The 24,317-nt window shown below is 39.9% G+C and overlaps 1 protein-coding gene across 1 annotated transcript; it reads left to right on the top strand.

Annotated features, from left to right (window-relative positions):
* Nucleotides 1-251: 251 nt before the first annotated feature.
* On the top strand, nucleotides 252-20,960 carry DDX46 (DEAD-box helicase 46). The gene is made up of 23 exons (XM_054287999.1): nucleotides 252-328; nucleotides 3,031-3,213; nucleotides 4,136-4,276; nucleotides 5,180-5,297; nucleotides 5,468-5,633; nucleotides 5,933-6,084; nucleotides 6,401-6,514; nucleotides 7,131-7,296; nucleotides 7,666-7,786; nucleotides 8,159-8,334; nucleotides 8,762-8,883; nucleotides 9,655-9,733; nucleotides 11,523-11,605; nucleotides 12,427-12,591; nucleotides 12,927-13,089; nucleotides 13,967-14,160; nucleotides 14,703-14,840; nucleotides 15,480-15,629; nucleotides 16,233-16,430; nucleotides 17,016-17,234; nucleotides 17,749-17,893; nucleotides 18,527-18,600; nucleotides 19,051-20,960. The coding sequence occupies exons 1-23, from the start codon at nucleotides 312-314 to the stop codon at nucleotides 19,096-19,098; spliced, it is 3,132 nt and encodes a 1,043-aa protein (XP_054143974.1). The 5' UTR covers nucleotides 252-311; the 3' UTR covers nucleotides 19,099-20,960.
* The last annotated feature ends 3,357 nt before the right edge of the window (nucleotides 20,961-24,317 follow it).

The following is a 24,317-nucleotide window of genomic DNA, read 5'->3' as shown; positions in this document are numbered from 1 at the left end:
CCTTTGACCAAGAAACCAATATCTTTTATTCCGTTTTTAACGTACCTCTGTTGGTGTACATAGTTCTGTTTCATGTTTATTGCCGATGGTTTTTTTCTATTAAAAGCCAGTTTGTTATCCATTCCTCGGCGCTGTGTCCGGCCGGCCCGGGCTCGGTTCCCGCCCCGGTTCGTGTGGCCGGGCTGCGCTGCGCCCTCCGCCCGCCGGGGGGCGCTGGAGCGGGGCGCGGCCCGGAAGGGGCGGTGCTCCTGCCGGGCTCTCGCCGTGCGGGCGCGGAATGGCCGCCGCCGTGTAGCGGGAGCGCCGCCGCCATGGGCCGCGAGTCCAGGTGAGGGAGCGGCGCCGCTGCCTCGCCCGCTGGGGATCGCGGCGCGCTCGGGGGTGGTGGCGCGGTGAGGCGGCCGTGAGGGGCACGCAGGGTGGCGCAGCTCTCCCGGCCGGCTCTGTCGTGGGCGCTGAGGCCGCCGCGGCTGGGCCCGGGCCTGGAACCGGCCCTGAGGCAGGGCCGGGCACTCGGGGCTCCGGCCGGGGCCGAGGGTACCCACGCTGGGTGGGCCCGAATTGCCGGGGCTCACCGGCACCGACCCCGGGCTCCCGGAGCACCTCCGGCCTTCTCGGGCTTGTTCCAAAATGTCGTAATTAGCCACGTAGGGGGGTTAACTTGGTTTAGGTGTTTTTGCTTGTGCCTTTTGTGTTTATGGACCACGTTTATTTTGCCCTCTCCCAGCTGATGTAAAGACCCGATTGGGGTTGTAACCAGCTCGGCAGTAACGTGCTCTTGTGCTGTGTGTGTCTCGGGCCGAAGCTGTGCTCCAGAGGATACCGAGCTGCTCACACCTACCAGGCTTTAAACCGCTTCCACAATTTGCTACTGCTCTCGGGCATATGCCTCTGTCTCGTAGTTTAATCAGATTTTTTTTACTAAAGCTGACCCGACCGCCCCCACATGCAGTTGTATTACACTGTAACAGCTCCCAGGTCCATCTCCGCCAAGGGAGACAGATTACTTGAAATTTCACAACCACCTTAGGCTCACATTAGTGATCTAGTGCAGAGCTGGGCACTCCCACAGATCTATCTAAATTAGTTCCCGATGAGCTGGGGCGGCAGTGGGTGGTACAGGGCACCCTTGGAGCCTCCTGAACTGAAAGCCAAGCTCTGGCGCTCCAGCCAGCAGGACTCAGTTGCTTGTCACAGTGCTGCTTCTCTGCTGAAAATGACAGGGTTCGTCTGTTTGGGCTAAAAATAATGTTAAAAGTGGGTTTAAAGTTTTAAAAGTGAAGAAATGGTAAGAGGGTGAGAGTGAATGGTGGGTGGAGATGGGTGGGGGCTGCATGTGCTGGGGTTGGTGTGAGGAAATGTTCCTCACACTGGGGCTTCTGCAACCTGAAATCATCTTTTTGGCTTTATTGCACACTATAGAGGAAAAAAATTTAAAACCAAAAGTAGTTCTCTAAAACAAAAATGTTAGAAAGAGAGGAAGTATAGAGCAGATCCCTTGGCATTTTTTGATGGAGATGGAAAAGAAAAATCTCAATGCTGACAAATGTTCTTTGCAGTCAGTTATCCTGCTGATAGGCAGGATGTGGGTGTGTGCCACTGTACTCACTCCAAGTGCATGTGCTGCCTAAATATACAACATAACATAGACTAGATATAAATACACTGCTATTTTTAGAGCTGAACTGTTTTATACTACCATGGAAGTGAAACAAGGAGTAGGGGGCTTAAAGTCTTGCCTTCTCTGCTTCTTCCTTCTTCTCAAGCATGACTACTTGGCTTCTCAGGAGAAAGGGTCTGTGGGTCCTGAGTCACAGGAACAAAGGAATTATTCTGGCATGGTGTCCGAAAATCTGGGATTGGAGAAGAGGAAATGGTCACAGTCAAGGTCCCTCTGTGACTTCTACACTCACTCTAGGAAGAGTTTCCTAGAAAATTCCTGGCCCTGCTCTGCCCCACAGTATGGTTGGGATAAGAGCATTAATGAGGGGAGGAAAGGAGATCCCCATCTCCATCACACCCCTCAAGCCTTGCTGACTGCTGACAGCTTCTGGTGTGTTGTTTGAAATGAAAGAATTTCTGTTGATGTCAGCATGGTAAAGGCATTGACCACAGTGTCACCTCCTCAGGGGTTTATGTTTCTTTAATTCCAGTCTGACAGCTTGCCCATTGAGCACAGCTGTAGTTCACCTACCTTACACGGGTAAACTTTTATTGTATAAAAAGCAACAAAGAGCAGTTTTGTTTGCTTGACAGATTTTGGGATAGCTTCAAAGAGCCTTCAGCTTTTCCTATATGTAAAATGGAAGTCAGTGGATTTCTGGAAAGGAAATTGTTCTTGATGTTCTGGTGTTCTTATGATGTGCTTGTAGTAGTACTCTAAAAGAAAATCATGACCAAATAATCCTTCTAATTTCAGTGTCACTAGGAATGTATATGCATATTACGTATATTATACGTATAGTATGTACATTAATCAGTTTGGCAGGAGTGTGGAGAGCTATGAAGGTGTACAGCTGAGAGAAAAGTAAAAAAAGTAGTTGTAAAGCATTTCTCAAGCTTGATTCTATAAATAATTAGGCTCTCTTAAGCACTACTTTATAAACAATAAAGTTCTCAGACAGTCTTCTTATAACAAGCAAAAACTTTGTCTCTGGGCTCTCTGAGAAAAGATAGCTCCCTGAGAACAGATATGGAAGTTTTAAGAACTTTTCATATCACAGTGGGAACCCTGGTTCTGTTTTTAATAAACAATTATAAGTATTGTAAAACAAAAGGAGTGGTTAGAGTTTTCTCTGTTAACTTATCGTGAGCTTAGATTTTGCAATATGCATGAAGTTAATTAACACTGTTATATAAAGTAGCTGATTGATCAATAAATCAAAGTTCGATGCATCAATCAGATAGTCGTCTCCCTTCACTTCAATACAAGAGGATTGCAGAAGTTTAGACATTTACAAAGTCAGAAATCCAGGTAATTTTTTTGCTGTCCATGGTGGTGGTGCTCACCCTCCGTGCCCCTCTGTGCAGGCATTACCGGAAGCGCTCGGCGTCCCGGGGCCGCTCCGGGAGCCGCTCCAGGAGCCGCTCCCCGTCGGACAAGAGGAAGCGCGAGGACAGGCGCTCCAGGAGCCGCGAGCGGGACCGCAGGCGGGACAGGTCACGCAGCAGGGACAAGAGGAGGTCTCGCTCACGGGACAGGAAGCGTCAAAGGTACGACATCAGCTCCAGTCATTGTACCTGAGGGTGCCTGTCTGCTGAATGTTGGTGTTCTCCCACTCCAGTTAGTTACTTTGCTCATGTCTGTGATGGGTTTCACTGTGCTTAAGGCTTTTTGCTTATTAAATGCTTACTGGTGCTGGAGTTTGTAAGTTCTTAGTGGTCTGTGGGAACCCAGCAAATTCCTCTGGCTGCCCTGGAGGGCTCGAGACCCTGCCCAGGGAGCTCAGAGATCTTGGCACAGAACCCAAGACCCCTGTGCCTTTGATTTAGCCCTTAGAAAAAACAATTACCAACCTTTATATGAAGAATTACAAGCCACAAAAGTTTAAATAGAATGATAGTGAAATTATCTCAAGGTAAAAAATAGATTTTTGGAAGTTCTTAGAATGGGGGTTCAGGGGGTAAGATAGAAGAATCTGGCCATGTCCAGCCTTTCTCCTTCTTCTTGGCCTCCATCTTCTGCTGTGATGGTTGCACTTTTAGATTGGTTTAGAGTAGAAGCTCACTGTCTAACATAGATGATAGGTATTGGAAAGTAATTGTAAATATTGTACACGTAGTTTTTAGTATAAAAAGATAACACTGCCCTGCGGGAGGCAGAGTGCCTCTGACTGTCTTGCTGAGCAGACCTCAGCAGGTCAGGAGAAATAATTTTATACATAAGAAACAATAAACAACCTTGAGACCGAGAAATGAAGAGCTCTGACTCCTTCTTCAAGCACCGGGCTGAGAAAAGAGACTTTCTGACACATCTTGGGGTCACTGACCAGCTAGAGACCCTGAGAGTGGTGGGTTCCTTTTACAACCTGTTCCTTGATGACTGGTGGGTTCCTTTTACAACCTGTACCTCAATGGAGGGCTAAAGTTCTGCTCTGAGCATGTCCTAAGTAAAGACAATTTTGTTGCATGTCAGGCGTTCGAGGAGCAGAGAAAGGGAGCGGAGCCGAGAGAGGAGACGGTCCCGGAGCCGGGAGAGGAGGCGCTCACGGAGCAGGAGTAGAGGGAGACGGTCCCGATCCTCCAGTCCAAGCAAGAACAGGAAGACAGAAAACAGGTATTCTTGTATTCTTAGCTTTAGAAATGTGTAAAAGCTTGCTGCAGGTCATTGTCTTTTAAATATATCTTGATAAGGTTTTCAGGTATAATTGAAAACAGCATATAGTCAGGCTCTGCTGTAAAATGAGGGGGAAGTCTGTAAATGATAACAACAGTCTCTATACAGCACAAGTAGTGATGGCACTCTAGAAATCATGACAAGCTGGAATCACAAAAGCTTTGGGAATAAGTGTATGTTTTGTATCAGAATAGTCCAAAGGAAAAAACCTAATATTTAATAGCTATTATTTAATAGATATTTAATTAGCTAAAGGGAATTTTATATTTATTGTCATAAGCTAGCACAAATTAGATTTGGATGCTTTCTTTTAAATTGGAAGCAAGTAAGTACAATAAAACCTGTTATAAATGGTTTTTATATTAAATGCAAGTCTGCCTGGTTGGTTTGCATTACATGAGTAGCTTTTCCCAGGAGAAGAACTTTTGTCTGTCAGCCAGGACAGTGTGTTTAGGAGGATGCTCACACTTCCATGGCAAGATGCTAGATCACTTTACCTTTCTCTAGAAATTCCACAAACAGGAAATTTGATCTCTTTTCTAAATGCTGACTTCAAGGAGCTGTAAAATAAAGTACACAACAACTGGAGTATCAATTTTAAGAGCTCTGAAAATGAAGTCTGCAAAGAAATGAGAAAAGCACATGAATTGCTGGATGGGGTTCGAGTCTACATTACTGGGAGTTAGAGGAAGTAATTCCATGACATGGAAAGATGTCTGGGAAGCAGTGTGTTTTGTGAGGTGTTTGAAAACATAATAGGATGGTTATAGTTCTGTTTCTGTCCATCATATATATATCCTTCCCCTGAGAAAAGCTGTAATGCTGTTTGTTCTTACCTTTCAGATCAAGATCTAAAGAAAAGACAGATGGTGTGGACATTTCCAAAGAAAAGAAAAAGGACAAAGATGACAAAGAGGAAGAGAAAGACAAAGATGCTACCACAAATGCTGTGGCCACTGAGGTAGAGGCTTCTAACACTTGTCAATTTAAAAGATAAAGAATTTAAACCAAGAAGTTTGTGGATGTTCACAGCTTCTACAGCTTGCTCACTCAAGGGTTACATTTGTTTCAAGAAGCATAAATAAAGCCAATGGCCGTTAATTTTCACTTTTTGGTTGGTTTTTGTCATAGAATTTTGATCAGAATAAACTAGAAGAGGAAATGAGAAAACGAAAAGAAAGAGTGGAGAAATGGAGGGAAGAACAACGCAAGAAGGCAATGGAAAACATAGGAGAGCTGAAAAAAGAAATTGAAGAGATGAAACAGGGGAAAAAATGGAGTTTAGAAGATGATGATGGTATTTAAACTCTTTATATATAACAGAGTACTTCTATTCCTAGTAATATTTTTATTACAGTATTTTTAAAGCATCTAATTACTCTTCAGAATGTAAATCGTAAAATAAAAAAGCCTTAATCTGGTCATGGTGTCAGATGGGGTAAGATAGATTTTTGATAAACCAACTGGAGAGATTTGTATGAGGAAAAATGATACAGTAATATAATGGGCTGTAGTTATTTGGGTGGACAACAGTTTGCCACATGTAAGGACTTCTGTCTTTCCCTGTCTTTCATCCTCTTTTTTCACTCTTATTAGATGATGAAGAGGAAACTGCAGAAGGAGAAAAAGAAGGCAATGAGGTTGAAGATGAGGAGTTAGATCCTTTAGATGCTTATATGGAAGAAGTAAAAGAAGAGGTCAAGAAGTTCAATATGAGAAGTGTGAAAGGTGGAGGTGGGAGTGAAAAGGTAAAATCACTTGTTAAATATTCCTTGCTTTTAAAAGACTTTGTGTTTTAATAGCAAAGTGGCTTGGGGAAAATAGGGGAAAGTGCAGAAAAGCAACAAGTTATATGCACTTAATGCATGTTTGCTTTAACTATAATTTCCTGGTGTTTTTATGGAACTGTTTATCAAGCATTATTCTGATAATATTTCACCAAGGGAAGTAGGAAATAAATTGCTCAGCATAATGTATCCAGAAGTACAAATATTCTGTATGTTTTTTTACAGGATGGGTTTTGTTTATACAATAGTACATTCATTTTTTTAACATTTTTTATAGAAAACTGGACCAACTGTTACCAAGGTGGTAACTGTGGTGACAACCAAAAAGGCATCTGCTGAGTCGGAAAAGAAGAAAGGGGAACTCATGGAGAATGACCAAGATGCAATGGAGGTAATGGAAATGTTTTGTATTTCTCTTGTGAACAGGTAAAGTGCCTGTTCTTGCTTCCTGTGGCTGTGTGTGGTGTTTGGCCTGAGGAGCTGTGAAGGGTGTGGGGATTTTGCTGCTCAGGAGGCTGTGGAGGGTCAGCCTTGCCTGAGTCACAGACTCAACACCCTGCAGGCCCTGCAGCTCAGCCACTTCAGGCCGTGCTCTGTGGCTGCAGTTCCAGTGTTAGTGGTGCTCCTTCAAAGCTGAGCTGGGGACATCTGTCACAGCTGTGACTGCAGTGTGACACCACTCTGCTGGCTGGCTGCTTTCTCTTCATTTCCTCTTACTGTTTCTTTGGTGTGGCAGTGATTAGTTCTGAATGACAGGGCTGGTAGCTGGCATTGGTAAAGCCGTGAAAGTGGCACAGAACATGGTGAGAGTTAAGGTTTGGGAGAAACATGAAAGCATTAGGGGAAAGAACAATTGGGACTCAAAAGTTAAGAGTGGGTCTTCAGTTTCATGTCTAATACAGTAAGAAGTACCTGTTGCTTCTGTATAGTTGCTCTATAAATGTCAAAAGCCAAACACCTTCATAATTCATTAATCCCAATGTACACAAAAATTGTGATCTCTGCAGTATTCCTCAGAAGAGGAGGAAGTTGACCTTCAGACTGCCCTGACTGGCTATCAGACCAAGCAGAGAAAGCTGCTAGAACCAGTGGATCATGGAAAGATAGAATATGAACCTTTCAGGAAAAACTTCTATGTTGAAGTACCAGAACTGGCTAAAATGACTCAAGAAGGTAAAGACAAATACAACCAGAACACCTTGGGTATGACTGAAGAAAAGAATGGTGGATTTCAGTGTGCTAAGGAACAGCAAATGCTTTGCAATGTAAAAAGCATTTGGAGCAGCTTGCTATAGAAAAATGTTAAATTGGGTGCATCTCTATTGTTGATAACTTACTGTAATTATATAGAGGCTTTGATTGGAAAATTAAGCTGAGTCCTTTCAATCTAACTCCTGTGATTATGTGTAACAAGCAAAAAGCTGTTTTTCTGGTAGTGATAAAAATAGTATTTCATGTTAAGGGACAAAGCAAGAATTTTTTGATCAGAATATTAGAAAAGTATGAAGTTTGACTCTTGTTAAAAGATAAACTCTATTTCAGAGGTCAACGTGTACAGGCTGGAGCTGGAGGGAATTACAGTCAAGGGAAAAGGCTGTCCCAAACCAATAAAAACCTGGGTACAATGTGGTATTTCCATGAAGATTCTCACTGCCCTCAAAAAGTAAGCAAGCACTTTATGAACTGTATCATCCTTGATTTTGCTCACTGTGTTCTGTCCTGAGTCCTTGAGAAGGACCTTTTACTTTGCTGCATAATGAATGCCTCATGTCCATGTAAATGTTACATTTATAGTCATCAGAGTGTTTATCACTCTGTGTTGAATTATTTTTATTAACTATTCTCTGCCATTTGTATCATGCTTTTGCTGCTCATTTTGATCTGTATTTTTTGAAAGGCACTGATATATATATATATGTAAATATGAATATGTAAAAACTTTTTAGCATAACTTCATGATTCACATCTATCAACTTCATTATTCAGATCTATCAAATTCTATTTTGTTCTTAAAATATTTTTTTCCTTCTTGAAGACATGGCTATGAAAAGCCCACTCCCATTCAAACCCAGGCTATCCCAGCAATTATGAACGGACGGGATTTGATTGGCATTGCTAAAACAGGAAGTGGAAAAACTATTGCATTTCTGTTGCCCATGTTCAGACACATTATGGATCAGAGAGCATTAGAAGAAGGAGAAGGTCCCATAGGTAAAACAATTTTATTTTCAAAGTTACTGTTTAAATAAATGTAACATTAAGTATATGCTTTAGATGGTGTTTCAGTTCTTTGCTTATAGGGAGAAGTGCTTACTGACATCCATTGATAAGTGGTTTTTTTGTAAGTTAAAGATCACCATGCTCTTTAATGTTGTTTGGTGATTATTGTGCTGTCTCATGTTGTTTCAGTAGCACTCCCATGTCCACATATATGGGAGATCTTCCCCCCTTGATTCTTACACTTGGACAAGGTTTCCACTCCTTCCTCATAATGTCTCAGTTATCTTTTCCTTGAAATTACATTCTTAAAAATAGGAAGTGAATTGCTGTAAACATCATTACAAAAGATCAATTTCTATTGTGGAAAATACAACATCTCTTATATTGCAATGTATGAGGAAAATGTTTTGCTTTTCAGCTGTCATTATGACACCTACACGTGAGTTGGCTTTGCAGATTACCAAGGAGTGCAAGAAATTCTCAAAGACTCTTGGGCTTCGAGTTGTCTGTGTTTATGGAGGAACAGGAATCAGTGAACAGGTATGCAGACACATGCCTGGCTTGTCAAAGAGTGCTTGGGCTTCATTATTCAGTGTTTCTTTTCTAGCAAAGTTAGTTGATTTTTCTTTTCCATTAATCCAGTACATTTGCAGTCTTCATTATGGATTTTCTCTGTGGGAATGGTAGTAATGCTAAAAGCTTTGCATGTAACTTAGCTTTAAACAATAATGATCCTGGAAAGTCTCAGGTATGATCCTTAAAAATTCCAGACTGTTTGTCTTTATGTATGTACTGTGCATTAAATTAAAATTGAATTATTAGTGGGATATAAAAGTTTGAAAGTTACTAGGAAGCTGTATTCTTCTGAGAGTTCCCTTTAAGATAACAAAAGCCAGAAAATTATAACTTTGCTTTATTTCATTATCAAATATTGCATCTTGAGGTAACTTAGAGATTAATTTCAAGGTTTTCCACACCTCCACCCCACCCATTTATGGAAACAACAGCAATGACCATCTATGGTACACTGACATTTCTTACAGGCTCTTAAGCATATTGAAGTCATCTCCTCATTAAAACTGCTCCAGGTGATGGTAACTCTGACTGTCAGGGGTTACTCTTTTTGGAAGCAAAGTTCTCCAAAGACTTGAAGAAATTGCTAATTAAAATCTTAACATAATTCATGTTAGTAGAACAGATGTATTACAGTGTAGGTGGTTTTCTTTTTTGCAAGGTGATACATGTTTAAAAATCTCTGAAAGAAATCACAAAGCAAAAACTAACAGATTGTTTGCTGTGTTTTGAAATCAGATAGCTGAACTCAAAAGAGGTGCTGAAATTATTGTTTGCACACCTGGACGTATGATTGACATGTTAGCAGCTAACAATGGTGAGTAGAAAACCTTTTCCTTTGGAGATTTTTTTTACATTTGTTGTGTAATTCTAACAGATTCAAAAGATCATGTATTTTGATAAATGGTCTTATGGAATTTTCTTATATCTCTTCAGGCTGCACTATATAGCTATTGAGAATATATAGCACTAATAATAGGTTTAAGCATATATTGATTTGACATTTTTGGGGAGGACAGGAATTACTACATTCTTGAAGAGTTTTTGAGAATGTTTATCATTGCTAAACTTGAAATGTGCTGGTCCAAATTTTTTAAGTTGGAGTCATTTAGATAAAGGTTATGTAAGAGTTGCTTATTTTGTCTGCCCGTTGATCCATGCTAGAGTAGCTCAGCAGTTCCCTGCTTTACAAGAGCATCTGACTCTGCCTTTATCTGTTGGCTTTAAAAACAGACAAAGAAGCCCTCCCTAAATACCTGCTCAGAAGTAAAAGAACTGACCTTATATCAGATATTCAGATTGATTAAACTGAGCCACTGCAGCTTTAAGAGGTTTTGTCCTAGTGTAACCATTGCATGCTTATTAGATAAAGTTTTATTATTAAATTATTCCACATCAAAACCTCTACTAAACTGTTGACATTATTTAACTTCTGTGAAAAAAGTACCTTCAAGACATATAGAACTGGGCTTCCAAGACTTATATCGTCAAAGGTAGGTACATTAATGCTGTTCCCAAGTAATTTTACAAAGTTATTATTTGGGGATGAAAGTGTTGAGATGTTAAATAGATATGTAGATGTAAGGAATACTTGCTTTGTTCCTTAATATTGAATTCCATATCTTAAAAAATGCAGCGCGTAATGTCTTAAATAATTTGAGGATTCAGCTCAGTTTGCTGAAGCTGAGAGGACCAAATTCTTCTGTAGTTTGATAGGCACAAGTCTGAGTGATAGTTGTAGAAAATGTAACAAATCTTTCCCAGTCAGAGAGCATTTGGCAGTGTCACTCCACAGCTGTGTGGAACTGAATGTGTTTATATTGTTTCAGAGTATGATTTTAAGTCCTGGAGTTAAATCCTTCTCATGAAGGGGAATCTCTTCACTGTTTGGGAAGGGTGCTAGTTATCCTGTCCATGATAATTTCAAAATGTTCACAGAAACACAACTTGCTTATTTTATTTCAACCTGTCCCAGAGTTTGGGGTGGTTCTTGATTTTTAAATTCAGTAGTGTTACTGGGTAGGTTTTAATCTTTATATAATAGTTATTTTTAAAAGACTGCTTACTCTGTTTTGTGCCTGTTATTAGCAGTGATCTAGAACTAGTATGGTTATCCTCATATAGTTATTCTGAATTCCAAGGAAGCATTACAGTTTGTGTATAAAGGAATTTTCTGAGGCTGCAGCAGTTAGCACTGGGCTTTGCCTTCCACACATGCGCTGTAATCTCTAATATGTTCTTTTCTAGGTGCCGCTGTCAGATACTGGCTGATGTGGCTCCTTGCTTCAGCTCAGTCTTAGTTTTATGATGTGTTTTGGCGAGGGCAGTTTTCTGAATTTTACAGGTTCTTCTGGCCCTATGATGGTATGCAAGAGAAGAGTTTGACAAACTAAAAGGGCCTTGTGCATACTTACACATTTCCCAGAATGTATGTGTGATTAAAGTGTGAACATTAAAATTCACATTCAGTGAATTTTTTAAAAAATTAATTAATGTCTTTGTTAGAAGATAGTGAGACTATATAACATTTAAAAAAAATATTCCTAAGGGAAACTAGATTTCCATTTGATTTTGTTTCCCATGTGTTTTTTCCTCTCCTTTCACAGGTCGGGTGACAAACCTCCGCAGAGTCACGTACGTTGTGCTTGATGAAGCTGACAGAATGTTTGACATGGGGTTTGAGCCTCAGGTAATTCAAGACACGGGGGGTGGTGCCAAAAGAGGCTGTTTGTCACATCAAGGGTTTTGCAATGCTACATCTGCCAGTGGGTGTTCAAAAGGATGTGCTGCATATGGACAGCGGTTTAAGCTGACTCTAATATTTCTATTACTCTCCTATCTATTATCACATTATTATAACATCATATTATCCTCACATCTAGTAGAAGATATCCCTGCCCATGGCAAGGGCTTGGAACTGGAAGATCTTCAGAGTCCCTTCCAACCCAAACCATTCTGTGATTCTCTGTTTTGCTTTCAATAAGTTCCTATATAGCTTAGATTTTTCTCTAATACACAGAGTGTTTTACACACTCATTCTGAGTACTCATGTGTAGTTCCTTGATACAGGTGTTGTGTTAGTAGTTTTAGTCTGTTTATAAAGTCTTTGATGTCTCTTGGCAAGAGATAAGAACAAAACGTTGGAAATGCTGCTGACTTGCTGAGAGCTTTGGACATCCAGGGCTCTTCCAGTTGACATGGGCTGTACTCTTCTCCAAAATCAGGAAAATTCCCTTTATTTGTCTCTTGAGCTGTAGGGTTTCTGCTGCATTTCCTAGGATTTTTGCCGAGCTGCTGCCAGATTCCATATTGCCCTGCAACTTCCTTCTGAATCCAGCAAGTTTTGCCGTCTTCCAGTGCCAGCAGCTTGGTGCCTAGAGGAAATCTGTAAAGAATGTTTTGTGGTCTGGGAGGTGCAGATACCACCTGACTTTAGAGATGACAGCTTTGTGTGGGTGTGAAATGGAGTTGCAGCAGTTGATGTTAACAGGGACCGCTCTCTCACCACAGGTCATGCGCATTGTAGACAACGTCAGGCCTGACCGTCAGACTGTCATGTTCTCTGCTACTTTCCCCAGAGCTATGGAGGCCCTGGCTCGCAGGATCCTCAGCAAACCCATAGAGGTGCAGGTTGGAGGCAGGAGTGTTGTCTGCTCTGATGTGGAGCAGCACGTGGTGAGTATGATACATCTGCCTTGCTTATCTTCTTTGCTTGCAGAGAATTGTTCCCAGCAATGTTGAATATAAACCAATATACCACAGGGCTTTTCTTTTTAGAAGTTTAGTGGCCTTATTAAAAATGAACTTAGAATAAATCAACACCTTAATATACAAATGCAGTGTGATTTTTAAAGTTGGTTTGTAGCACTAAGCTGAACAGCTGTTTTACCACTAACTGTGGGAATAGCCTGAAAAACTCATCTCCTGTTCATGATTTTTACTTTTATACACTCTGAATTTGTTTAATGACTCAAGATACAAATTATACTCTTTTGTATGTCTTTTCCCAGATTGTCATAGAAGAGGAGAACAAATTTCTGAAGTTACTGGAGCTACTGGGACATTATCAGGAGAAAGGATCTGTTATCATATTTGTAGATAAGCAAGAACACGCTGATGGGTTGTTGAAAGATTTAATGAGGGCCTCTTATCCTTGCTTGTCTCTCCATGGAGGTAATCTGCAAATTTAAGGACTTATATTAACAACTCCCAACTAGGATCTTGGTATCCAGTAGTTAAAAATCACTTAGTTCTTGTATAGTACCAATTCTATTACTTCCTCATAAGCAGGTTATGCTTTGTAATTGGGGAGGATAATTGTCTCTTAATTTGAAATAGATATGATAGTTTTGTGTAATTACTCTTCATTGTTCTCTGTGAGATGTCATCAGATGCCACATCTTGTGTCTGTGCCAGAGGACTGTTACTTACAGTTAACACCTCCCAGGGAATGTTGCTGACTACTCATTATTGCAGAGTAGTGAGTGCCATGGGGAGTATGAGATGATATTTTTATTTGAGATTCCACAGTAACAGCAGTTGTTGCTTTACTTTTTTTCTATCAAGTAGTAATAGAATGGAAGTAGCAAGAGGAGAAAAATCTCTTTACAATCTGCTGTCCATCCCAGTGTATCTTAAAACTTAAGAGTGGTTTTTTGGAGTGTGTTGTATAAAATCAGTAAGTACAAAATCATTGTTCAGCAGGAATGTAGCAACAGAAGAGGGAAAATACTCCTGTTCTTCTGAGATTTCTGTTTTCTTTAGAGAACACACAAAGCCTCCAGATGAGGTCTCAGCTGAAGTACAAAAGAGAGAATACTAAAAAATGTTTTGGGGGTCTTGGTATGGGGAAAACATCTTATGGTAGTTGAAAAATTAGAGGTTATTCTAAATAATAGAGATTATTTTGGCTAATATATTTTGCCTTCAAAAGTGTGGAAGTGTTATTTGCTTGTGGTTTTGGTTGTTTGAAGTTTGAGGGTATTTTGACCTGTGTACAAATTCTCATGGCTTAAAGCAGAGCGTTATAATTAACTGATTTGTCTTGCAGGTATTGATCAGTATGACAGAGACAGCATCATTAATGACTTCAAGAATGGAACCTGCAAACTTCTGGTGGCCACATCTGTGGCAGCCAGGGGCTTGGATGTGAAGCAGCTGATGCTGGTGGTCAATTACAGCTGTCCCAACCACTATGAGGACTACGTGCACCGAGCCGGCCGCACCGGGCGAGCTGGCAATAAAGTATGTACACCCGTGTGCTCATACACTCACTTGGCAGGTGTGGTTAGAACTGGCATTTTCCCTTCTTTACTGTTTGATGAAGTTGTTCCAAGGGATAGCTACAGAGGGGCTAGTTTGTATTGTTGGTGGGAGGAGTGTTTTTAGTATGTTCTGAACTTCAGCAGTCTGAAATTTGGAAGATACGTGTTCTTCTGATGTCTGAGTGTTCTTTTAAATCCCATTTGTGGCTGAAAGTTTGGGTGTTTTGCACTGTTGGAAATGTGCCCTAATAAATTGAAAATATTTTAATCTTTCTTAACTTTGAACCATGACAACACTGGTTGGAAGGAGAGATTTCAGTGTTTACTATCTTTGGATGATTACCTCTGTATCAGCTTCCTGGGAAATCACATTATTCATTCTACACTTCCACTAAAAAAGAGTTATTGCATGGTTACTTTCATTGACTAGAAATCAGCATCTGTGCAAGGGTGCTTCAATAAATTTAGAGATAATGTCTTTAGAGCTTTTTCCTAATTGTCTCTTAAATGAATTTTGACCAGGGGTATGCATATACATTCATTACTGAGGATCAGGCACGTTATGCTGGTGATATCATTAAGGCTTTGGAATTGTCTGGGAATCCAATTCCTCCTGATTTGGAGAAGCTCTGGGCTGACTTCAAAGAGCAACAGAAGGCTGTAAGTAATTCTTTCTTCTGTAGGTGGCTTGGTCCAGGTTTAATGCCTGTGCATGCATGTGTGTCCAGTGTGCATGCATGGGTGACCTCTCTGGGAACACGAGTGTGCTTGGCTCAGTGTGTCAGTGACCTCAAGATTGGGATCTTGAATGTCATTAAAGAACTGTTCTTGAGAATTTAAATATTGTTACTGGGTATGTAATAAATACCTATGGTTAAGAGGCACTTTGGCTTTTAACAAAATTCACATACAAGATAATGAAGCCCTTTCACAGAATTTCTATGATTATTTCTAGAGCTCTCACCATCAGAGGATCTCACTCATGCTGAGAAGAGTGACTTTGGAGTTTTTCTGCTATAAAAAAATGGAGGGTTTTTTTTTACTGCATTTGAAAAGCATTTAAAATGTATACTTACAGAAAACCCCAACAGGATACTGTCTCTGCTGAATTAACAGAGGTTTTTCTAATTACATTTCATTGTGAAATGCAGCTTTCAAATTTGAAGCACTTTACGAATGTGCTAGGATTTGCTTTTTAAAGAATATCAAAATTATTTGTATAATCTTGAAGTTATTTTATGACTATGAGAACTAGGATTTGAAACTCCTAAGTATGATAATACATGTTTTTGTTTTCAGGAGGGAAAGTTGATTAAAAAAAGCAGTGGATTCTCTGGCAAAGGTTTTAAATTCGATGAAACAGAACAGGCTTTGGCTAACGAAAGAAAGAAGCTACAGAAAGCAGCTCTTGGCTTGCAAGATTCAGATGATGAAGATACAGCTGTTGATGTAAGCACTTGGGAACAGGATTTAAGTTGCTTATGGATTTTTGCAATACATTTGAATTTCTAACCCAGTAGGTTGCATAATACATTGCAGAGTGCATGGATTTCTGTTACTCTGTGACCTTTGTTACTGACTGCATGTATAGAGATACAGCTATGAAGATCAAGATCTAGGAAGATTTTCAGTGTCTCTTTTTGACTTATTGGTATTTTACACTTAATGTGTGTAGTTCTGTAGTCACATAAATTATTTGGGATATTATTCTTGCATGAATGAAATAGAATGATGGTCCTCGGTTGCAAACATATTTTTATTTTAAGTGTTTTAAAGACATTCGTGGTAGCATTTTCTATTTTAAATCTTATTAAATTCCTTTCTTAATGTTGGATATATTCCTTTTTGTGGCCTTGCAGGTAAACACTGTGTTCAGACTTTTTTCTGATTAGATCATCCTTTTGTTGAGCTGTAGTTTTGGGCAGGCTTCTACCATTTATACAAGATAAATTTCTTTAAGAGCATGTAAACTAAATCCCCTTAGTGTTTCTTTGTCATGACAAGATTATATAGTGGTAAATGCAGTGATGAAATAATTGTTCTTTTCTTTAGATTGATGAACAAATTGAAAGCATGTTCAATTCCAAGAAAAGAGTAAAAGACATGGCAGCACCAGGAACATCAAATGCTCCTACACCATCAGCTGGAAATGCAGAAAAATTGGAAATTGCTAAAAGATTGGCTTTGAGAATCAATGCCCAGAAGAATCTTGGAGCAGAGGCACAAGTCATGGTTCCCTTCCACTTTAAGGTCAGGCTCTTTACAGACCAGTTTTACTCTTTTTTAACAAAGGTTGTTGAATTCTTTGTTCTGTGGTTGCCATTTGATTTAGTGTTTCTGCACACTGGTAACATACTGCATGGTTAATCTCATTTAGGCTGGGCTAACTCACTTATATAGGATTTGTAAGGGAGCTGATTTGTTTATAAGACTTATTACAGAACCATAAATGCTTTGTCTGCCCTGACAAAGAGTTAATTCATTACTGATAACATTACACAATTAGTTGTGTCAGCTTTGGCAGAGTTGCAGAACATCTTTCTCTGCTGAAGCATGGGATGTACATGTGATGTACAATTTGTTTAGATTGAGCATAATTGTTCTGGAATATCCAAAGATATTTTAAGCTGAAAATACAAAAGACCACTAAGATCTTTTCTTTGCAGGTGTGAAGGGAGTTGTTGAGAGGAATGAAGGAAGGAAGAGCAGAGTCTGGAGAATGTATTTGTTGTGTAGACAATTACATTACATAGAGAGCTTTAATGAAACCCTTATTGGTTTATATAGGCCTTTTTTTGGCTACCTTGTTCTCAGTATGGACCTGTGCTTTTACAGGATGTGATGCAGCAGGCTACAAATGCTATCCTGAGAGGAGGCACAATTCAAGCTCCTACTGTGTCTGCCAAGACCATTGCAGAGCAACTGGCTGAAAAAATCAATGCCAAGCTCAATTATGTACCCATAGAGAAGCAGGAAGAAGAGAAACAGGATGGAGGACAGAATGAATCCTTCAAGAGATATGAAGAAGAATTAGAGATCAATGACTTCCCACAGGCAAGTAACCATTTTGCTATAATCAAGTATAAATGACCATCATTTAACAAAACCTCTCTTCATGCTTACACCAGTGAAATACTATATCTCTGTTTCTGATCATACCTAATTGAAATTGCTACATTAACTGTGATTACTTCTCAGGGTATATAAATGCAATGCTTTGGACTTATTCCAGAGAGTATCAGAAAAACAAGTATTCCTTATCAGATAAAAATCTCTTCACCCTCTACACGCTTCTGTAATACCCAAATCTCTGACACTTGCAAAGGCTTTACTGCCATGACTGATACAACTCTTTGCCCTTTTTTTAGTACCTGAGTATTTCAGCCATTCAGGATATTGGTGCTCAGATCTAACTCATCTATTGTTTTGAGGATTTACATTTCACAGTATCAAGTACAAATTCCCTGTATTTATCTTTGAGGTTATGCCCATGCTGGCAGAACTAATGGATTGCCATTTTGTGTGTGCCTTTCTCCCTGTTGATCCTCTCATATCCTTCACCTTGCAGACTGCCAGATGGAAAGTTACCTCCAAAGAAGCACTGCAGAGAATCAGTGAATATTCTGAAGCTGCCATTACAATCAGGGGAACTTATTTCCCTCCAGGCAAAGAACCCAAGGAAGGAGAACGAAAGATTTATTTGGCTATTGAAAGTATGTATTCTTTTTATAAATATTTCTGTTAAAGCTATGAGTCTAGTTTGGTAATTAGACGTGGAATTTCTGTAGTCAGTGTTTGGACACTTGAGTTACAGACTCACTGCAGTTACTTTGCAAAGTACTGAAAAACACTTGTTTGTCTTTATACACTTACCAAATGATCCATGGGGGTCACAGAAAGGCTTCTCCTCACCTGCCACAGAACAACAGCTAATGTATGAAATCAGTTTGGAGGACAGGAAAAGAACAGAGGAAGTACAATTAGCACAAAGAGGTCTGTGCCACTGTGAAATAAGGAAGAAAACAAAATTCTGTTTAGGCTGTTAAAGGTATAAGAAATTGCATCAACTACTACAACAAAAACTTGGCAAATGTCATGATGGTTGAGTTTTTCAAAAAACCTCAAACCCTACATATTTCTGAATAGTATCATTTATGACTGGAGTATCATCCTTAAAAGAGAACACAGTCAAGCTTTGGAATTCTGTGTAATAGAGTCTTCTTCACCAAATAGCTGAGGATATTCAGCAGATTTTACTGTGCTTCTGAAAGTAGACAGCAGTTTTCATGCTGTAGGCTTCATATACAGAAAGTGTTTAAGATTATAATACATATTTTTATCTTCAGGTGCCAATGAACTTGCTGTACAGAAAGCAAAGGCAGAAATCACACGACTTATAAAAGAGGAGCTCATCAGATTGGTGAGTGCAATATCCAGAAAGCAGAGGGAAAGTGCCTGAATGTATGCTTGATGAGACTGATTTCTGCAAATGCTGATGCTCTAGCATAAGGTTTTATTAATATCAGGGACTGGGACCTATAGATCTCAAAAACACTGAACAGCCTAAAAATCCATGGCACTGGTTAATCAGCTAGAACATGGCTGTTATCAGCCAGCAGATGGAGATAACACATTGACAGAGGTTTTTGAATGAAGACCCCTCAGAGTTGGGTTCCAATAAATTTCCTAATTTCAACACCATCAAGCAGGGGAGAGGATTATTCCCCTCATTTTGATATTTTATAAGTGTTGAGAGATCTGGTTTGCTGTAGCTTTACAACATAGCCAGCTAATAACCTAGTGGGGTTTTACTGCAATTCATTTATCCATCTTCACTTTTAACTCTGGTTATCCTCTTCTGTATTTGCAGCAAAATTCTTACCAACCAACCAACAAAGGAAGATACAAGGTTCTATGAGCATTTGGAGTTATTTGTCTGCTAGCAGCTGGTGCGTGAAACTTTGTGGCTTCTGTTGTTTTTGCTGTTTACACTGCTTATTGTAAATTAAGAAAATTTTTTATTTCATCTTGCGGACATTTTTTTAACAGAAAATTGATACTTGCTGAAGCATCTTAATTCTCTCCACTAAAGTTATCAGTCTTAAAGCCAGACCAGTTTTGGTGGAACATGATTTAATTTGAAAGTGCAGTTTATACACTTCTCATCATAAAGAATATGAAATAAACTGACTTTTTTTTTGACAGACAGTATACTGTTAAGTAAAATGAAAGTGGTGGGATTTGTGTTGGAAATTGTTAGAATGTACCTGCTTCATATTGTTGAAATGGTTCACACATCAGTTTCTACTGGAAAAATTCTAAAACACCAAAATAAAGGCAGGATTTTTCTCCTGATCCATAGCATCTCTCTGGCTGGTTTCACACACATTCATTCCCTGTACAAATGTCCCCTCAGGTCAGAGAGTTTTGCATTGATCAGAGTAGAGAATTTTATCCTTCTCATGTCCCTGTTTTTCTTTATCATCCTGGTAATAGATAACTCTTTGGGGTTGTTGTAAAGTGAAATGTTTTGTAGTATGATAATAGTTCTCCTGTTTTTTTCTAAACATCAGAATTTTAGGATTTGATTTTTTTTCCCCTCACTTGGTGACATAAGAATGAACCCTGTTTTAGTTTAAAAAGTTTAAAAAGGAATTCGCAGAAAAAGAAAAGAGAAACCTCTTTTATAATGAAATAAAACTTTGTCACTCTTTTATATTGTTCTTATATATACATTTAATGTGATTATTCCCTCAGGATTGTCATCTTTATTACTGTTAGGACATGACTTTAAGTAAAAATGTATAATGATATTTATGAATGAATTCCACAAATACTATCATTGCGGTAATAAGCTACTGGGACAGGCAAGACCAATGTTTTTGAGCTCTCATCCCCATAACCAGTAGGATTCATGAGGGACTCTACTCCTAAGCAATTAACTTCCATCTGCTGTCTGGAGCCAAAGCAGTAGCAATTTCAATTGTGTCATCCTAGCAGCTGCAAGATTTTCAAGATGATAATTTTCAAAAGGACTTTCATAGAAAGCTTTTCTTACCTGACACACTGAGAAGAAATGTGTCATTTTAAACCAGCTGTGTATATACTGCTTTAACCCTGCTGAAGACAAATCATACAATCTGCATCATGGCTGTATAAATTCACAATTTTCTTTCCCAACTTCAGGTAATTTAAGTGACTCTTGGTGTTTGCATACAACTGTGTGTTACCCTGTCAGTGTACTTTATTTGCAGTACTGGGAAGAAGTAAAGGAATGATTATACCAGCTTAACAGTCTACTTTTAGGATAAGAACACTCCTAATGTAGTACTTGCCAGTATTAATACTTGGAGTAGAGCAGAGAGTACAGCACACACAGTAACACTTCTCAAAACTTAAAACAGAAATCCCAAACTAAAGTTCTGTGATTACATTTAAATACATGTTTTCCTTCCCTTAAGGACTGGGGTTTGATGTCTTTCCTAGAAATTCTTTGTTGAATTGTCTAACTTTTGGACAGTGTTCCTTCCCAGAAATGACACATTTTGTGTATTTAATGAAGAGCACTGTGGAGTTTGGACTGCCTGACATGTGTTTAAAAGTCTTGGTTCAAAACGTTCATACATTGATATCTCCTAAAAAAGGCATGATGGAGACACTTTTATTGGGTTTCAGAGATACAAAAATGTATAATCTTTTAACTTCCTGGGGGTTTTAAATGCAATGTCAATATTCTTATGTTTTTTTAATTCCAGCAAAAATAAAAGCAATTTCAATGTATATTTTTCAGAAACTGTCTTTCTGAATAGCTCCTCTGTTTTCTGCACTTGCACTGCTTCTGTGGTTTTTCCTATGACAGTTAACCTCATGCTGTTTGGAGAAGAGTGATGTGAACAGCAGCTTGTACTTTTGTTTTTGTGCTGGAAATGCAATGCCGCACAGCCCAGACTCAGTTAATAAAGTCACAGTGAAGGTGTTTGGATACATGAAAACAGGAGCAAAATGCATAAAAGGTGGGGGAAAAGAAACTCTCAAATTTACAAATACACAGGAAAATAAACAATGGAAACAGGATGAGAATGAAAGTCTGGAAAACATAGAATTCAATAATGAAAAGCTCTGTGTAGTTCTTCACAAGGGTGTCCATGGATCTAGAGAAGATCTTTATAAACATTATGATTTGCTGCTTTCCAGGGAATCTGCCCTGGTCAGATTCACGTTGCCAGTTGTGGGAAGAGCACAGGCCTGTGATTTTTTGGTTTTCCCTTTTAAATACACTTAAGCAGAGCTTGCTCTGTTACCTGCCCAGGTGATAATGGTACCAGCTTTCAAGGTTGCCTTTATGCTCTCAGTGAGTGAGCAGTGATGTTTTGGATGGATAAATGATAAAAGTATTTGGCAATGGATCACAAATTACCTTTTTCTTGCATGTCACATAATGTGGTGGTGTCACTGTGCAGCAGGCTCACAGCAGGGAGGGGAGGCAGGGTGAGACCTGTTCCCAGCCCAGCTCCCTCATTCTCCATGCAAGTGACCCATCAGAGATTCAAACAGCAATAACCCCCCACCATCCCTGTGAAGGATTAATGCCCAAGTCATGAAAACAGGAGAGACTAAATCCAGTATTTTGTGTGGGGGAAAAAAAATCACATCTAGATAAAAAATTTGTGCTGTCACAGTTCAGACTGTTATACTTGCTGAACTATATGGTTCGTGGTGTCACCTTTTGTTTAAAACAGGCAGCTCAGGGCCTATTTTACATGCTGACTTTATGCTAAAAACATAAACCTGGACAGTGAGTGCTGATCACAGCCAGCATGTTCTGTAGCCGTTCCCTGTGCTGGCTGCTTGAGCTTTTACTTGTACAATTAAAGCACTGCAATTTAGTTAATGTGCATTTGGCTGCTAATTAAATAAAATATTCAGAGGCTAAAAGTACCATCTGTGGGGGCTTTTCATACTCAAGTCTTCCAAGTGGAAGCAAAAAAAAAATTTGTTAAGCGAAGTTTTCCTGAAATTCTGCAATTGTGGCAGCCAAATATAAAACAAACAGCAGGGGCTGGATTTGGGATCTTCCTAAAATAAAAAGAATGCTGGAATTTCAGGGAGTGAGAGAACACTTTGGTGTTTCAGTCCTTCAGGCATGTTTACAGTTGTTGGAAATGGTCATGACTTCAGCCAAAGCAGTGGCAGGGTTACAGCCAGGTACCTGTGGCTGTGAGGATGGAGCCTGTGGAGCTGGCCTGGATTAGTTTTGAACTTTGTGCCATGGTCCTGATGCTGTTGATGGTGTGCTGCTGAACAGCTCATTCCAAGGGGTTCCTCATTTCCAGTTTGCTGAGGTGGTGCTCAGGGTGAGCAGCAGTGGCAGGGGGGCACTGAGGGTCCTCCCTGAGCATTAGCACTGGGCCCTGTGTGTGCTGTGGCCTCCTCACGTGATGCTCCAGGAATGCACTTTCCTTTGATTATTTTCCTTGACCCAGATCTCTTCCAAATATGGTCTCAGTTTAAACAAGTTTGTGTTCTTAGAGCCTGGGCGTTTGCAGAATAAATTCTGGCTTCCAGCTAACCGTGGCTGTATGGGGGAGTGGAGGCAGAGAGCAACCTAAAAATGCAAAAATAAAAGGGGCACAGCTGGATTCAAACTTGTCCCAAAATGTACATTTTGTACAATGTTTATAAAGTGCTAGGCAGGAAGATTTGTTTTCATAGTTTTAGCTACAGTGGAAACAATTGTTTTTAAATAAATGACCATTAGTCTGAGTGACTGCCACCCAAACATTTGTTCTCTGAGACTTTTCATCTGAAACAGATTTAAATATTTTTCTTTACTGAGAGATACAAGATTGTTAAGCTGACCAGCATAAGCAGAGGTAAATTAATTAACATCTCAGATCTAAGTTGTTCTAGTGAGCTAAGAAATTATTAATAACCTACTGCAGAGTGAGCATATGATTAAGTTATTTTGTACTTCGGCCATTCTAAGTATGAAGTTCATCAACACAAACATTTCTCAAAATAATAAATACCCCATGGCAACTCCTCTGAAATGAATGGCCAAGCAAGGAAAATGTTACACTCAGAGTTAAGATTAAGGATTATCATTAAAACCTACATTTCCTCTGCCTGTGCATGTTAGCTAGGAAGTGAATTTGTAGAGATGACCAGCTCTGATAATTCAGTTAACTAGACAGGAGGCCATGGCAGTTCCCACACTGACTTCTCCCTGTTTGCTCAGCATGCTCTGGAGCCCAGGACTGAGGAGAAGCTCCTGTACTGGCAGAAGAAGGAACTTGTGCTTTGAGGCCCTTCCTCTCCTTGAAAATGTGCATCCTTCGGCGAAATCTCCACTGAGAGAGGAGGAGAATGGCATTTTGTGGTTTGGATGTGGGAAGGCTCAACATTTCATTGCACCACTTATCTTACAGATAATTAATGCAGTCATTTGGTACTGCTAATGAGTCAGTCCTTTAGAGGAAGGAAAGGAGGAAGCAGATCCACAACCAGAGTGCTTCAGGCCCTGGGAGCTGTGACAAAAGATGACAGTGGCAGACCAGTTTATCAGTGTTTGGTCCATGTTGTTATCAGCACAGTTTCACACAGGGGGACCAGGCCCTGTTGCTATCAGATGACAATTTGAACTGGCTCAGCTGGTGTGGGTTTGCCTGGAGTTTGGTGCAGGGCAGTGACACCAACCTGGCCAGCACAGAGCCATGGCCAGTCCCAGATCAGACAATTGGATCTTGCTCTGCTCTGCCAGGAACAGCCTCGACAACAGCTGGGTTCCAGCTTCACAGCTCAGGATGGGGCCTTTCACTGCCTCACACTGCACTGCCACTCCTCTAGGCTCCTGTGTTCTGTTGAGACCAAAATTTCCGCAGAAACCAGGAGGATAAGCCCAGCCTGACTTCATCACCTTCCAGATTAAAATACTGCAAATAACAGGACACTGAAAGGTATCAAACGGAACCGTTTTTCATTGGCATTTCCAACAGGCGTTTGAACAGCAGAAAGATGAGCTTTGTAAATAAACTGGATCATTTGCTAAATTAAGCTAAATAAATGCTGCTTTTCCCTGCTGCTTTCTTATATTGCAAGTGAGGATTCCTGCATGCATTAGGAAGAAATGGCAAGAAT

Source organism: Melozone crissalis, unplaced genomic scaffold (assembly GCF_028551555.1).
Source record: "Melozone crissalis strain CALT ecotype California unplaced genomic scaffold, PUWL_Pcris_2 ptg000061l_1, whole genome shotgun sequence".
In the NCBI taxonomy this organism is placed as follows: domain Eukaryota; kingdom Metazoa; phylum Chordata; class Aves; order Passeriformes; family Passerellidae; genus Melozone; species Melozone crissalis.
This window is presented reverse-complemented; position numbering and strand designations above follow the sequence as displayed.